The following is a 16,037-nucleotide window of genomic DNA, read 5'->3' as shown; positions in this document are numbered from 1 at the left end:
GACTTTTGGTAAATCTTCAACAGCTTTAAGGATAAGACATGCATGTTCTAAAAACTTTTATTTATCTAGTTTTTTTCCCGCCCTTCAACCCTTTGGAACTCTCACCCAACTTTATGCTTTCCAGACTCATACAACCTACAACTTTCTGGTGGTTTCTTGCAGCCTTATTGAGAGTTAATCAAAATTAAATAAACAACAAAAAACAAACGTTTTAATAGGCCAAATTAAACTGATTTGCTGTTTAAACTGTTCCCGTAGCATAGTTTAACTTTGTGCTATTCTAAGCCGCGGCGAATAGTTTTTATCAAGTTGAAAATATTTCTAACAAAAAAAATATAACTTTGCAAAAATATCACGAGTTGGTTTGGTATTGTTGTGTCTGCTAAATATATTTGAAAATGTATCAAAAATATGAACGTATTATTGAATGTCTAAACATTTTTTTGTGGCAAATAAAACTTAGTTTAAAAAGTTTAAAATTGTAATCAAGACTAGGTTAAAGACGAGCGTAAAGACTAAAATGATAGCCTATAGATTGTTTTTACTAACTCTATTTCTTGTGGTTTTACTGTATTCTGGATATGGTCTGCTTGCTGCTTTATTTGTTTTTTTTATTACAACAGTTACAACATATATCTGTTATTCACTTAAAACACAATTAAAAGTTGAGCGATTAGTCAACTTCATTTTAAAATTTGGAATATGTAAGTCTATTTTAGTAAATTTAGATAAGTATTTTATTATTATTATTATTAGTATTCAAATCAGTTAAGATAAGTACCTTGAAAAATCTAATTAATATAACATTATTTATTCAAAATAAGGCTCATAATAAGCGAATTTAGTGTAAACAAAAGATAAGCTATGAGCTAACAAGAAAAAAACTGAATATCACTTAATTAAAAAACTATTCTTATTTCAAAATATATTGACACCAATATTACTTTAAAACATATTAGCAAGAATAGAAACACTTTGATATTATTATAAGCCACAATGTCACACTGTCAAATTGAATATGACACAGTCTTGTAGATGAAATTCTTTAATATAACTTAAGTTTAAAAAATCTGTTAAGTTTTACTATTGCTATGTATACTTAATTTTCTTATTTTTAATTATTAATGCAAATGCATATATTTTTATTTACATTTCTAAATAAACTATTTAAAACTTGTAAAAATGTTACTCAACAGCGTTGTTGAGTATCACTTTTACAAGTTGTTAAGAATAAGTTAGTAGGAATAAGTTGATCCTTATTTTCATTTGACTCCTAATAAAAACTTCAGTTTGCTTAGGAAATCAAAAACTATGAAATAAAACTCCACTTTATTGTGGTAAGTGTTAGAGACTGTTAACTTTGGATGGTAATCTTCCTAGTGATATTGTCATAATAAAAATACTTAGTTTTCTGAACTGCATAAATCAAGGATTTATATTTGTAAACAACTCTACTAATGGTTGAAAGAATCTTTTATAAATATTCTAGCACTAAAACTCAAACTTTTGTCTTTTTCAATCTCTCAGTCAAATAAATTATTTTGTGACTCATTTTCCAGACAATTTATATCACTTATCTCACTCCTTGATTTGTCTCTTTTTTTTGACACTAGTTTGTGCTTAGTTTCTCATTCTTCTCCTTTAGGTAGCTCAGGCAATGCTACTTCTACATCGGATTAATAAATATCAGGTTCTTAGCTGATAGTTGTGCTTCTTACATAATCTCCTAAATACAGGGAAGTGTGAAAGCTTTGATTCTTTTTCATTAGTTTCAAGTCAACTCTCACTCTACCTCATGTTTTCTCTTACTGTTAACTGCCATTTCTATTTATAACTATCTCTTTTATCTTTTTCACAATAATTACCAAAGCCTTATAAGTCTTCTAACAAACTTCTAATAACTGATCTTGAGTCTAACAACTTTTACAATCAACACAGATTTAGATTATCTTTTTCTACTGCTATCCTATGAAAACTTTTATATTATTACTGCAATTACAGAAGAGATCTAATGCACAATTAATTGGAATCTCCTGACATATCAAAAGCTTTTGATAAAGTCTGACATACGAGTCTTCATTATAAGCAGTTTTTTATATCGGAAACTTTTAAAATATTGATTCCTTTTTCATGGCAGTAAAGTTGTCCTTGATAGAAAACACTCTCAGTTGCCTAGCTTAAGCCTCTTTCTGATTGCTGCTTTTTGAGGTATATAAATATAAAAATAGTAATCTCAAATCTAATTAAACTGCTTTTAGTATTTTTTAAATTTTAATAATAAGTTTCAAGTTTATTTTCAATCAAAATATTTGAAAGAAAAGTAATCCTGTGTTTTGCAGAAATAATTTGTCTAGTTAAGTAGCCTTAACTTTGATTACCTGCAAATATATTATTTAAAAGGTCATTTGTTTTCAAAGGTGAACCACAATTGATTAAAGAGCTTAATTAAAAAGCATTGAGGATTTATAAATTATTTTTATTGGACAATAAAGTTGGTATTGAAATATTTTTAAATAAAAGTATACAGTAAATTCTTTCACAAAAAAAGAATCTTAAACTCAGACTTTTAGTTATTGTAATGAAGCAGTTTGAGTTTAATTTTTTTTGCACATTAATAATATTGAATATGAAACAGTTCTAAATTTTTATTTAAAAAAATGTTTTAGCATTTTTTGGATTATACTTTATATCTTTATAAGCAGAGATGTAGTTCTCAAGACTAAAGTCTTTGTCTTGAGACGTTTTAAGATTCTTATTTAACCTGTGATAAACCCAGAGTTTATTTGTAGATGCCGTTCTTTTTTTGGCAACATAGTAGGGAGGGAGACATTCTTGGGGTAGCCTTCCCCCCTTCCACAGTCAAATCTGATGCCATAGCAATGATTTTTAAACATCACTTTATTTGTGTTTACCTTTTTTAGTTTTGAAAGGAGCTGATTTAAATAGGTTTATATATAAGCTTTTTTTTTATACTTTAATTTCGCTGTAGGCGTAAGTATATGCTACTTTAGTTACTTTATAAAAATTGTATTTAATATTATTTTAATTTTCATTTGGATTCAAATATTAGCAATTCTGTTCATTTAACTTTTACTAAAGTTTAATAATTTTCACATTGCTTTAAGGACCCTTAAATAAAAGAGATAATTATGGTGAACTTAATAATTGAAAAATACATATATAATTAAAAGTATTGCAAACATTAAATAATATTTACTATTGCATTTGAAACCAAAACTTTTTTTCTTATTTTATATAAAAAAGCAAAATAAAAATAAAATATAATAAGTAATTTTTAGGCACATATTTTTGGGCACCCTTACTGCTCCAGCAGTACCAAATCAGGTCTGGGTTCATCCCTGTTAACTGTTTTAGTCTTGGTCTTGAAGATTAGAGTCTTGGTCTTGAAAACCTGGATTATTGGTCTTGGTCATGGTCTAGGACCTTTACAGTCTTGTACTTTACAAAAATATTGATACAATGGGTGGATTAGAAATTAATAATAAATTGTTGATCATCTCGACTCTCCATTCTCAAGTAGATTTGTACCTTAAAAAATGTGTTGAAAGAACATTTTTTTACGTATACCTATCTTTGTTAAATTGTCAAAATATAAGTTTTGAACATAAGTGATACATAGTTGTCTGTTTCACTTCATATATAAAGTACTTAAATAGAAAATGTAAACTTTGCTTTTTTTTTGTTTTTTGTTTTTGTTTTTGTAGCTGTAATATTTTTTTATTTTTTATTTAATGTTATTCACCTTCTCAAGGCCAAGAAGGCCACTACAGTCGAGGAGGCTACTTTATTGTGGTTACAACCCTCTCTAACTCTTTACCTCCAAAACACCAACCTTGACAAACTAGGATATTGACTTTTTAGTATCTCCAGTTTCCTGTATGAAAAAAAGATGAACTTTGGTTTAAAAGTAATTTTTGAAAAAAGTCACCCACCATGACCCTTGATTACACACTGGCTCCTATATATCAGTGAATTTTTTTTTTCTTCAAAAGTATATCAACCTGAGTCTCAAAAGAACCAGAATTTCATAGAGATTTCAGAGATAATAATGGTTTCAAAAATGAATTACTTAATTTTTATGTACAAAAAAACAGCATTTTTTAACTAAAAATTGAAAAGGTTCTTTATTATGACATTTTGTTTGCAATATTTTTTTAAAGTTTCAGTAAAAAAGATTATAAATTTTGAAATCACTATAAAATTCTGGTTCTTTTGAGACCCAGGTTGATATACTTTTGAAGAAAAAAAAAATTCACTGATATATGGGAGCCAGTGTGCGATCAAGGGTCATGTTGGGCAACCTTTTTCAAAAATAAAATAAAACCAATTAGTTTTCAGTTACTTTCAAACCAAAGTTCATCTGTTTTTTATACAGAAAACTAGAGATACCTAAAATTTTTCAAAAAAGTCAACACCCTAATGCGCATCTAAGATGGATGTAAACACGAATACTTATGTTAGGTGTTTACATAATCAGTTCTAACTGGTTATGTAATGATCAGATATAAGAAGATAAAAATATAAACTTAACATTTTTTTATTTTTAATATAGATGGCAATTGTGTGACATTTTAAAATAATAATTTTCTTGATAAAAAGTTAAAATTTCAAATTTTCATCAAGACTATATTTATTTATTTATTTATTTACAAAAGAAGACCTAGAAAACAGGTCATAGTGAGCTAGGTATGTCAAATAGGTTAACTCTATCTATTAGACTTTTTATGTTGTAACTTTTCCACAATAAACTCTCAACAACAAAAAAAGTTTTAATTAAGCTATTTTAAATACTGGTTTTAGCAGATTATTAATTATAATGTAAATTTTAACAAGCAGAACTATTAAAGAGAGTAGGAGGAAAAGTCGTGGCAAATAATTGTTGTTGTTATAAGTTTTTGCAAAAGAATTTATTTTGATATCTTTGTGATAGCATTAGTAGCATGATGATTAGGTGTGATATTCTCTGAGTGGTAAGGTGGTCATCTAAGTTTTAAATTCTCTGCTTGGGTATGAAAATAACTTTTGTGTTTTTTTAATCTTGACAATTTTTTTAAAATCCATTAATATAAATGCAAAAATTCAAAACAAAAAAGTTTAAGCAAAAAGCTTTTAATTGTTAGAACAGTTTTTAAAAGTTGCCTTTATATTATACATACATGATACTTAATATTATACATACATAATACTTAAATGTACGATCCACAAACTCAACTTACCTACTGTCAGTAGTACTGGCGTTTATACTTACAAATGTTTGTATATAAAGTTATTAGTAGATTTTTTACATTTGAATATTACATATTGCTTTTTGCATTTGCATATTACATCTCTATTAATAAGAAAGTTCTATTTAATTATAATTTTTTAAATGTAATTTTTATACATGCGTGTTTTTTTTTTAATTTTTATGATAGTATTTTGTGGTTTTTAAATATTTCTTTTATAAATTTTTATGCAATGCTGTTCTTGTAATATTGTTGCACTAATTTAGAGATCCTGCCTAAAAATTGTTAATTTGTTACATTAGGTATAAATGGTTTATAAAAATGTTTGTTTTTCTATATGATATATTTCTTTAGTAGCCTAGTGGTTTAGTGCGCTGTCCTTTGTACCAACATCCTGACAATTTTGTGGGTTCAAAGCCACAAAATCAACCATAATGGCTATCAATAGTGTTGTGTCAAACACACACAAGTGGGCAATACTACTACTTCTATTAGGTTTAGCATTATTATATAGAGATATCTTTTGTAGATTGCAACAGTGCACTGCACAAAATACAATAACATAATTATATTATATGTGTGTAATTACATTTTATTAGAGTAATGTGTAATAATGGCAAAATAATATATCAGGCTAATTCCATGTCAAACAAGCCAGAAGTTTTTTCAAAATGTCGCCCTATATTTCAGATTTTGCTAATTTTTATACAGTTAAGAGAATATAGTACAATAAGAATTTCGTGAAAATTTTAGCCTCTAGCTGCAAGAAGATCCAAATATGACCATTTTACTTTAGTAGATATTAGCCAGGCCAACCAGTCTTGTCTGCTCAGAATTGCAACATTTATTTAGAGGTTACAAGTTACACAACTTTAAAAATATTTGATCTTTTTACCTAAAAATTTGTAACTGGCTATTTTCAGGGATGACGAATCCAATGAAATGATCAGTAATGTAAAAAATTATTATTAAGTATCTGTATTTATCAATTTAAATAAATTTAGGCAATTTATATACATGATTTTAATGTTCAAGAAACCCATGTGGCCTTGATGATAATAAAAAAAGTTTTTTTTCACATTCTATATTTATTGATCTTTTAGAAAATATAAGGATTTTGATTTTCAAGTTTATGGATTTCCATATATGAATAATGGGTAACGATCCCCACTTTTTTGTAGCGGAATATAGCAATTAATTTTTCACTACCTCCCAGACTAACTGGAGTTCTGAAACTTTAGGCATTTTTGTTGTGCCGATGAATATGCATTTTCAAGTTGTTTTCAGGGCCCAAGACTTCTTGGTCTTGGGCCCTGAAAGAATGTCTTGCTGGGTGGGTCAGCACATATTTGAACGAAAAAATGATTAAAATATGACTAAAATATGACTAATTAACGAGGAGAAATAATAATTGAAAAAATATATAAATTTTTTTAGTTTTTAATAAACCTAGTAACTATTATGTTGAATTTTAAGAAAATTTTATATTTGATTCAAAAATGCTTAAAAATGAACACAGAAAGTGAATTTTTGTGAAGGGTATTTTTACAAAAATTAGCCACTTTTTTCATATTTTAGATGTAAAATATGACGGTAGATTGCGTCATTTTTTCCTTTTTTTATTAAATTTTTCAAATCAAGGGTATACATTTTTGTGAAGAAATAGATAACGAATCTGAATGTAGCAAAATATTTAAGTCTCTATCATAATTTTTTTAAGTATTAAACACAAATCTAAAACTAATAATAGACAATCAATTTTTTTATAACAAACAATATATTATATACTAATATGTTTATAATATATGTATATAAAATATATTATATAGTACTGTTATCTTTTTTAAATTTACATATAATTAACAAATAATAGTTTATAAATTTTATTTAAAATTTGTAAGTCCAGCTAAGTTATATTTAGAATTGTTTTTGCTCATGAAACCTCTGCTGACTTCTTGTGCTCTTATATATCCTTCTCGCTTATCATTTAAATATGTTTTTGCACAAGCCTCTGTAACTTATATAAAACATTAAAAATAATTTAGTTATTGAAAACATTTAGTAAATTATTATATTCTTATAATTAGATGAAAAAGAAATCTGCTTAACACAACGTTCGATGGATTGTGAATGGCATGACCAATCTGGAACAACCATAGGCTTGTAAAAATAATTTCTGACTTAATGGGTTGTGAGGCTTGTGGTAAGAAGTGATTCGTATACTGAATCTTTCCACTCAATTAGATTGGTCAATTTATCAGCATCAGTAATTATGGATGGGATTTTGTGACTTCTTACTGAATCATCTCCAAACTGGGTATTGTCATCTCCTTTCCCTCTAATTTCTAGTAATTTTTGCACTCCGAACTTTCATTCCTCTTCATTGTTGGAACACAAAATAGTCTGAATGCATTCACTAAAGGTAAACCATGCAGATATCTTTACAGCTTTTATTACTATTGCAACAACCTCTTTTTTTTTTGACATTTTAGTTGTTTCAATTGGAATAAAGTATGCCTAGGTCCATCTATCCAGGAGTGTTTTACCTTTATTTGAAACCGGAAAGGAAAATATACACCAACTATAAATTCCATTTTTTTATAGTCAACAATAATCTAAGTGTCTAAATATATATACATTTTTTAGTTATATTTAAGAGTTTTTTTTTTAATTTAAAATAAAAAAAATATATTTTACCTTTGACTATGTATTGCGACATTTTGTACACTTTTAGTATTATATTTAGACTTTTTTACTTTCGAAATTGAAGTACTAGGTTCTGTGTTGAATTCTTCACCAGTGAGTTTATCTTCAGTCATTGAAAAATGATTGTTTAACGTTTTATTTGTTGTTATGCTGTCTGCCCTTTTTCTTTTAAAAGCTTTTTTATTAGAATGGTTATATAATGTTTTAACTTGTCTGTTGTGTTCAGGCATATCTTTGGAAGATATTTGAAGCAAACCTTTAGCACCAATTTTATCTCTTTCGGTTTTAATATAAAAAATATCTATTATAGGAATTATATATTTCTTAGAGTAGTTGCATGTAATGTGGGCTTGTTGTTTATAAATAATTTTGCAACCAAACTCTTTACAACCAGAAATTATACACTTACAATTTAAAATATCAAAAAGTTTATCCAATTTCAATGTAAACTCTTTTTTATTTTCTTTATTTTTACAATTAGTTATTAAATACAATTATATCTTGTTAATTATTTTTACGGATTCGGATTCCTTGTGAAGTTATTCACAAAAATAAACTACCATTATTTTTAAAACTTAATAAAAACGGGAAAAGACAGCACACACAACAGTAACTGTCTAAAAATATAAAAAATATTTCTCCTTAATTAGCCACACTTTAGTCATTCTTTAATCGTTGAAAACTAAGCGTTCCCCTGACTAAAATCTTTAATTTTATTTTTTGATTTTTAAAATTTTATTAAAAAAGGAAAAAACAACGCATTCTACTGTCACATTTTATGTTTAAAATATTAAGAAAGTGGCTTATTTTTGTAAAATTAGCCTTCACAAAAACTCACTTTCTGTGATCATTTTAATGAATTTTTGAACCAAATATAAAATTTTCTTAAAATTCAACATAATAGCTATTAAGTTTAATAAAAATTAAAAAAATATATATATATTTTCAATTATTATTTCCCCTTGTTAATTAGTCATATTTTAGTCATTTTTTCGTTCAAAAAAGTGCTGACCCACCCAGCAAGACATTTTTTTTTTAAATTTTTTTTTGTGGATTCGGAATCCCCATAAAGTTCTTCACCTATAGTAACCTTGCCATTTTTCAAAAAAAAAAAAAAATCGACTCACCCTAATATGCCCTACTTTTTTGTAGCAGAATCTTGTGATAGATTTTTCACTACTTTCCAGGCAAACTGAAGCTCTGAAAATTTCAGCATTAGTGTAGTCAAGATAAACGGTGTTAAAATTGTTTCCATTGCAGGAAACAATTTTAACAACAACTGACACTTTATTTTTTTTCCGACTTTAACAAAGTAAAGATAACAAAAAAAATTTTGAAGACAATATTTTTAAAGTTATCTTTACCTTGTTAAAGTCGAAAAAATAAAAAAAAAAAAAAAAGTGGGGCATGGCGCCTGGTAAATTTTTACTATTTTCCAAACAAACTGGAGCTCTAAAAATTTCAGTGTCATCATCAATTTAAAAGCTATAAAATAAAATCTAGTTGTCAGAATTTCCTAAGTGAGGTCTTATTTTTTTTAATCAAAAAAACACCTGCCAAACTATTTTTTTAAAAGTCTAACTTTTCTTAGCCGTGGTCATGTGATCAAATACCGTTTTTGGTGTGGTCAATTTTAATAACAAATGTCATGACCCACATAACAAATCACTGGGGCTGAAAGAGTTAAATGGACATTGCAGCAGATAAAAATTAAATAAAACTTAAGTAAAATCCTACTTGACTCAATTTTTCAAAGTGCACTTTGAAAAATTGTTACGCTTTTTCAGAGTGCGCATATTTTATATTTTTTACGCTTTTTCAGAGTGCACTTGTTTTATATTTTTTATGCTTTTTCAGAGTTAATTCTTAATTATAGGAAGAAAAGATAAAGAATATTAAGATTAAATTGGTGAAGAAAATTGTTGCTATGCTCAACATTACTGTAACTATATTGTGTCAGGGGTGTACACTGGATTTTTTTGGATGTTTGAATTTCGACACTTACAGGTATTATGCAAACTCCAAACATTTGTATGTTCATGCTTATAGCAAATAAGAATGTTGTGGAAAAAATTGCAGTGATTAGAGCTTGGGAACAAAAAAACCCTAATTTTAGGCCCTTAACATGGGAGCAACGAGTTTATAAAATATTTTCTTTACTATTTTTATCTAAATTTATATTCATCAACAAATTTTAAATTTTATGCAATAATCTCTTATTTTTCGAAAACTATGACCATGTAAAGTTTTAACCCCCTCAATTTGAAGGGGCTGTAAACTTTGCAGGGTCATAAAAACTGAACACCAAGAGATTATTGCATGTAACTTGAAATTTGTTGATGAATATAAAATTTAGATAAAAATAGTAAGCAAAATATTTTATAAACTCGTTACTCCCACGTTCTGGGCTGACTGGGAACAAAAATTAGGGTTTTTTGTTCCCAAGCTTTAATCACCGCAATTTTTTGCAAAACATTCTTATTTGTTATAAGCATGAACATACAAAAGTTTGGAGTTTACACAATGCCTGTAAGTGTCAAAATTCTAACATCCAAAAAAATCCAGTGTGCACCTCTGTGTGTCAAAAATGATAAAACAATGAATATCTTTTTTTATAGATATTAATCTCTCCAAGCCTCTGGAGGCAGCTATAGCTAAGGAAATTTTTGCTTTTCTCTTAGTTCTATAACTCCAAAACACAAAGCTTGGCAAGCAAGCCACTGTACAGAGTTGAGTATGTAACTTCCAGAGGCATAATAGGGTTGAACTCTGTATTGCTTACAATTAAATAAATAGATTTAATTAAAAAAAATCATACACAAAAAAAGAGAGAAAATCTAGTAATATATATGTGTAAGAAGCCATAATTACTTAATAAGACAAAAAAGTAATGCATTTGCCTAAATTACTTTTATAAACCAATTCTTGTAAATTTTGATTTGATAAGAAAAAACTGAAACATAACATTTTTAAATTTATTTATTTGATTTGCAGAGTATTTAAATTAATTTTATAAAAAGGTAATGTAGCTAATTTATATTTGAACAGAAAGATAAGCTCTCTCATGCAGAATTATTAATAGTGAATTAGTAACTTTTTAAAACCAAATAAATAATAAAGTAAATTCAAAAAAATAAAATCTAGGATAAGACACGGTAATAGTGTAGTGGTAGAGTGCTTACTTTGTAAATGAGAAGTTCGAAATTCAATTCACACCATGTACCTGTTAGTATCACACTTGTTTCTTCCTCTTTCTAACAACAATTTAAAAAAAAAGAGTAGTCTTCTCAGCCATATTGGCTCCTCTGGCCTTAAGGAGCTAAATACAGTTAAAAAAAAAGAAAAGAAAAAGAACTAAGGGGATAAAATAAGGCAAAAAGTAAAGTAAGCAAACTAAGAGCATAAAGTAGAAAAAGAACTAAATAGCATAAAGTAAGAGCATAAAGACCAGAAAAGCATAAATGTTGTTGTTTTTTTAAATAATCAAGATGTGTATGTTTTAAGGATTTCTAAATTTTACTTAATAAAGTTTTTATGTATTTACTTTCCTCTTTAAAGTTTTTCTTTATTTTCTTTTTTAAGCTTTTCTCAATTTAATGGATGATGATCAGTTTTATAAACAATTTTATAGAGAACAACTTTTAAGAATCAAGCTCTTTAAAGTTTTTCTCCATTCACTTGCCTATTTTTGGTTCAAAATTGTTTTATTATTTTTAGCCTTGCCAAGATCAAATGAAGAACGAAAACATCCAAAATTTGAAAGGATTAAATCTTTTCCTAAACCTATAGCTGATATTCTTCAAAAGATAATCAATTCCATTATAAACAGCTTTGTAAAAACATGGTATTCCTACATAGGCCCTGGTGAAGAAGACTTTATTAAAGAAGTTGAGTTTATTTTAGAAAATGTTATTTTAGAAGTATATAATCAACTAGAACATGTCGATTTAAAGAATTTAACAGCTGTTTTGGTTAGAATGTTTCAAAGGCACATACATTTGTTTGATGAATGTCGCAGTATTATAAATAAAAAATATCCTGGTATTAACAAGCAGGACTTTACAGTTTGTATTACAGAACTTTACGAAGCTGCTGTTAATAAACATATTGCAACATTAAATAAAAGCGCTGAAATTGATTATATTAGAACTTTGCTTGATATTATATTGTATAAGTTTGCTCCTAAAGATGCTTTCTTATGCGAAAGTGGACGATTTATGTTAAGGGAAGTTTTAGCTATTCAACTAGTTGAACCTCTTATTCAAGAATTCATTGACCCACATGTTTTAAATGAGATAGTAAATGTTATACTTGAGCCATCTTTACCTCTCTCTGTAATTCAGCAAAGATGGAATGAAGCATTTTTACAAGTTGAGAAGGACACAAGTTTATGTCATGAAATAGAGTATAATAAAAAAAAAGAGACTGACAATGAAAGTGTTTGTGAAGGAACACCGCTATTAGAAACAAGTGAAGAACATTCAACTCCTGTCTATTCAGCATTAGAACATGAAGATGATGATTTATCTGGCAGTAATATTATTCGGTTTAACAAGTTCGATGAAAGATCTTCTGCACCAGTTTATGGTTCGAAATCAGTAAGAGACCATGAAAAAAAAGCATTAAATAAATACACTGATAGCTCTTCATCTCTGCGTGATGACCTAGATATACAATCATTAGTTAGTCTTGATCCAATTGCATCTTCTTGGGGAGTTTGTCCTACTTCTAGTTCTGAAGTTTTTCTTGGAAAAAGTTTTTTAGATATGCCTAGAAATCAAGATGACATATCTGAGCAAGTAAAGTCTAAGTTAAGATCATTAAGTGAAATTGTTGCCTCTCCTTCGCTTTTTTGCTTGGATAGAAATGGTTACTCTAAGCATTCTAATACAAAGCATAAAAGTAAGCGCAAAACAAAATCACAACAAAACAAAAATACAAGTTTTTCAAGTGTTCCAGAAAAAGTAGCACCTGAAAACAGGCCTTCTTTGTCAGAAATTTATCAATTTCAACAATTTGAATCTCATAAAAGTGGAGAAGAGGGTGTTTTTTATGATGTGGCACCATCTTGTCCTACTTGCATGGAAATGTCATTTTTTGCTAGCCCATTTCAAAACAAATCAAATGGTTTTTTTTTTAATGCTGACAAGAAAATTAAAGGTAATGAGCATGATTGTGGTTTGAAAACTCAGCATTTTTTTTACCCAGCATTAGTTGAGAAAAAAAAACTTACTTCAGATTCAATAGAAAAAGACTCATTTGTTTCATGTAGCAATTACCAAGATGAGGAACAAGAATCATCAAAAGAAAGTGAAAAAAAGATTGTTGCGATTTCTATGCAAGGTTTTGATGTTGTTTCTTCTCTATCAGATACTAATAGCTCCTCTGATGCAACTGGCAGCTCTTCTGAAACAACACAATCCATTAAAAAAAGTGCAAAATTTTTTGATCAACTTGAGAAAAACGATGATCAAGTCCTGGCTCATAGTGTTCGATCAGTTTCTGCATCTTCTTTTCGAAGTGTTTATGAAAATAGTTTATCTATAAATCATGAAAAAGTAAAAGGTAGAAAAAGTTTCAAAAAGAAAACCAAAAGTGTTGTTTTCAGGCTTTTTAAAAAAGATTTAATACAAAATTCCAAGCATAACAATATTAAAAAGTTTCATTTGTCAAATGATTCAAAAGTGTCAAATGATTTTATATCAAAAGATAAAGTAGAAAATAAAGAAGCAACTCATATACCAAGAATATATAAAAATTTAAAAGCCATTAAGAAAAATGAAATTGATAATCAAAAGTTTGAATCGTCTTCTGTATCTACTACTCGAACTAAGTTTCACAGTATACCTGAAAATGAATCTGATAAAATTGAAATTGAGCGTGACAGTTTTATGGGCAACTTTGTTGAGGAAATAGCACATGAAATAAATGAAGATGATATATTTTTTGAAGAAGATGCAAACTCCCAACATTATTTACCATGTCCTGAAAATGTTGATCCATTATCTAAGGTGATAACTGTTACAGAAAAAGGGTGTGATGTTTTATCAATTAAATCAGCAAGGTCTGCAAAATCTAATGAATCCAAAGTTTCTAGTGACAAATCAAGCGAGAAGTTAGTAACAAATTCTAAAGAACGTATGATGAAAAAAGAAACTTACATTCCTATATTTGAAGGACAAGTGATTATGCCTCACCCGAGTAAACTACCAGCTGCATGGCTTTATCCTATTCAAATGATTTCTATTCCTTCGACAGAAATTGCATTTGAGAAAGGATGGGAGCCTGGTATAAATAAATACACTCTATATAATATTCATGTAAGTACCTTTACTATTATTATTATTATTATTGTTATTTTATTGTTTAAATGTATTTTTAAAAATAAAACATAAATGTATATATGTATATATATATTTATATATATTTATATATATGTATATATATATATATATATATATATATATATATATATATATATATATATATATATATATATATATGTATATATATATATATATATATATATGTATATATATATAAATATATAATAAATAATATATATTTACCCAGGTCACTGATTTCCTGATAATGTAACGCTGATGTAACATGTATTAATCATGTCATGTGGAAGTTATTGCAGAATCAGTCATGCGGAAGTTATTTTAATTTAAGGCGCATTAATTGCTTAAAAAAATATCATGCGTTAAAACAAATTCATTTCATTTGAACTTTATTAACTTATTGAATTACAATATTGTGCTGTGCATTAATTAATCAAATCCTTTGGATTTTCCTTTTTTTAAATATTTTTTATTAAGTAACTAATTGTTGCTAATATATTAATAATAATAAATATTAATATAATAAAAGACATGGTGGTTAATAAATAGTTAAGCGATTAAGTTAATAAATAAATTAAATGCGCTTAATATAGTTTATAAAATTCTTTATAAACTATATTAAGAGCATAACAAATGCACCTTTCTTTAAAAGCAAGACGTTACGTCTTGCTTTTAAAGAAAGGTGTTATTGTTATGCTCTTAATATAGTTTATAAAGAAATTCTATAATAAAATTTTTTAACTTGGAATTTTTTATTTTAACATTTGTTTTCAGACATTTCTTTTTCACTTATAAACACTCATTAGGTATGCATAAGGTATATATCAGATTTATAGGTATAGTGTATATAATATTTATTTGCCTTCACCGGCTTTACTTCACTTCTCAAAATAAATATCATTTACAAGTGTAAAAAATTATTAAAAATGGGCACATGTTTTTAAAAGCCACAGGCGCCCATGAATTTTCTAGTATATAAATATAAATATATAAATATATATATATATATATATATATATATATATATATATATATATATATATATATATATATATATATATATATATATATATATATATATATATATATATATATATATATATATATATACAGGGCTTGTGATGAAGAAAATCGTCAAGCGTGTTATATCGCGCTCGTAAAATTAGAATATGTTTTCATCGGGCGTGATTATGTGCGCTCGAGATAACGTCGGTGAGCGCGATTATGAAAATTGCTAAAGGCGATACTCATAAAAAGCTTTTTCTTTTTTATATCTTTTTTTATTTGTTACATAATTTTTTCTTCAAAAAATGTTTGAATTAGTATCACACTTATGAAACTACTTCAACGAAAGAGATTTTTATACTTCTAAACTTCTTGTATATTGTCAGATCGCGATTTTATTTTTAACTATTTATGTTATAAAAAAATAATATCAAACAAAAACGCAACTTCTTATTGATTTAGTATTGAAGTATAATTTAGTGACTTAGTTTTGCTTCGTTGTTTTGATATATGTATTTTAAAATGTTACTCTGTAAACTTAATTAACAGTTAATGGTTTTTATAATTCTTGATATTTTTTATTCAAATTAATTATTTAATTTTTTTCTAAAATTTCTTTTTTAAATTACGTTTTTTTATCTTAAAAATATAACACAAGAATAATTTGAAATAATAGTAAATAAGAATAATAACTTTTCATTTAATAAATATTCGAATGTCCTTAATTGCGAACATT

The 16,037-nt window shown here is 26.9% G+C and overlaps 1 protein-coding gene across 1 annotated transcript in view; it reads left to right on the top strand.

The window, feature by feature from the left end:
• Positions 1 to 231: 231 nt before the first annotated feature.
• The window catches only part of LOC101236069 (uncharacterized), a 79,720-nt gene continuing 63,914 nt past the window's right edge, over positions 232 to 16,037 (top strand). The window contains exons 1-2 of the mRNA XM_065796180.1: positions 232 to 704; positions 11,670 to 14,272. Coding sequence (XP_065652252.1) covers positions 521 to 704; positions 11,670 to 14,272 — 2,787 coding nt within the window. The 5' untranslated portion in view covers positions 232 to 520. The remainder of the gene's footprint in view (positions 705 to 11,669; positions 14,273 to 16,037) is intronic.

The sequence above is a fragment of the Hydra vulgaris genome, chromosome 04 (genome assembly GCF_038396675.1).
Source record: "Hydra vulgaris chromosome 04, alternate assembly HydraT2T_AEP".
Classification (NCBI taxonomy): Eukaryota; Metazoa; Cnidaria; class Hydrozoa; order Anthoathecata; family Hydridae; genus Hydra; species Hydra vulgaris.
This window is presented reverse-complemented; position numbering and strand designations above follow the sequence as displayed.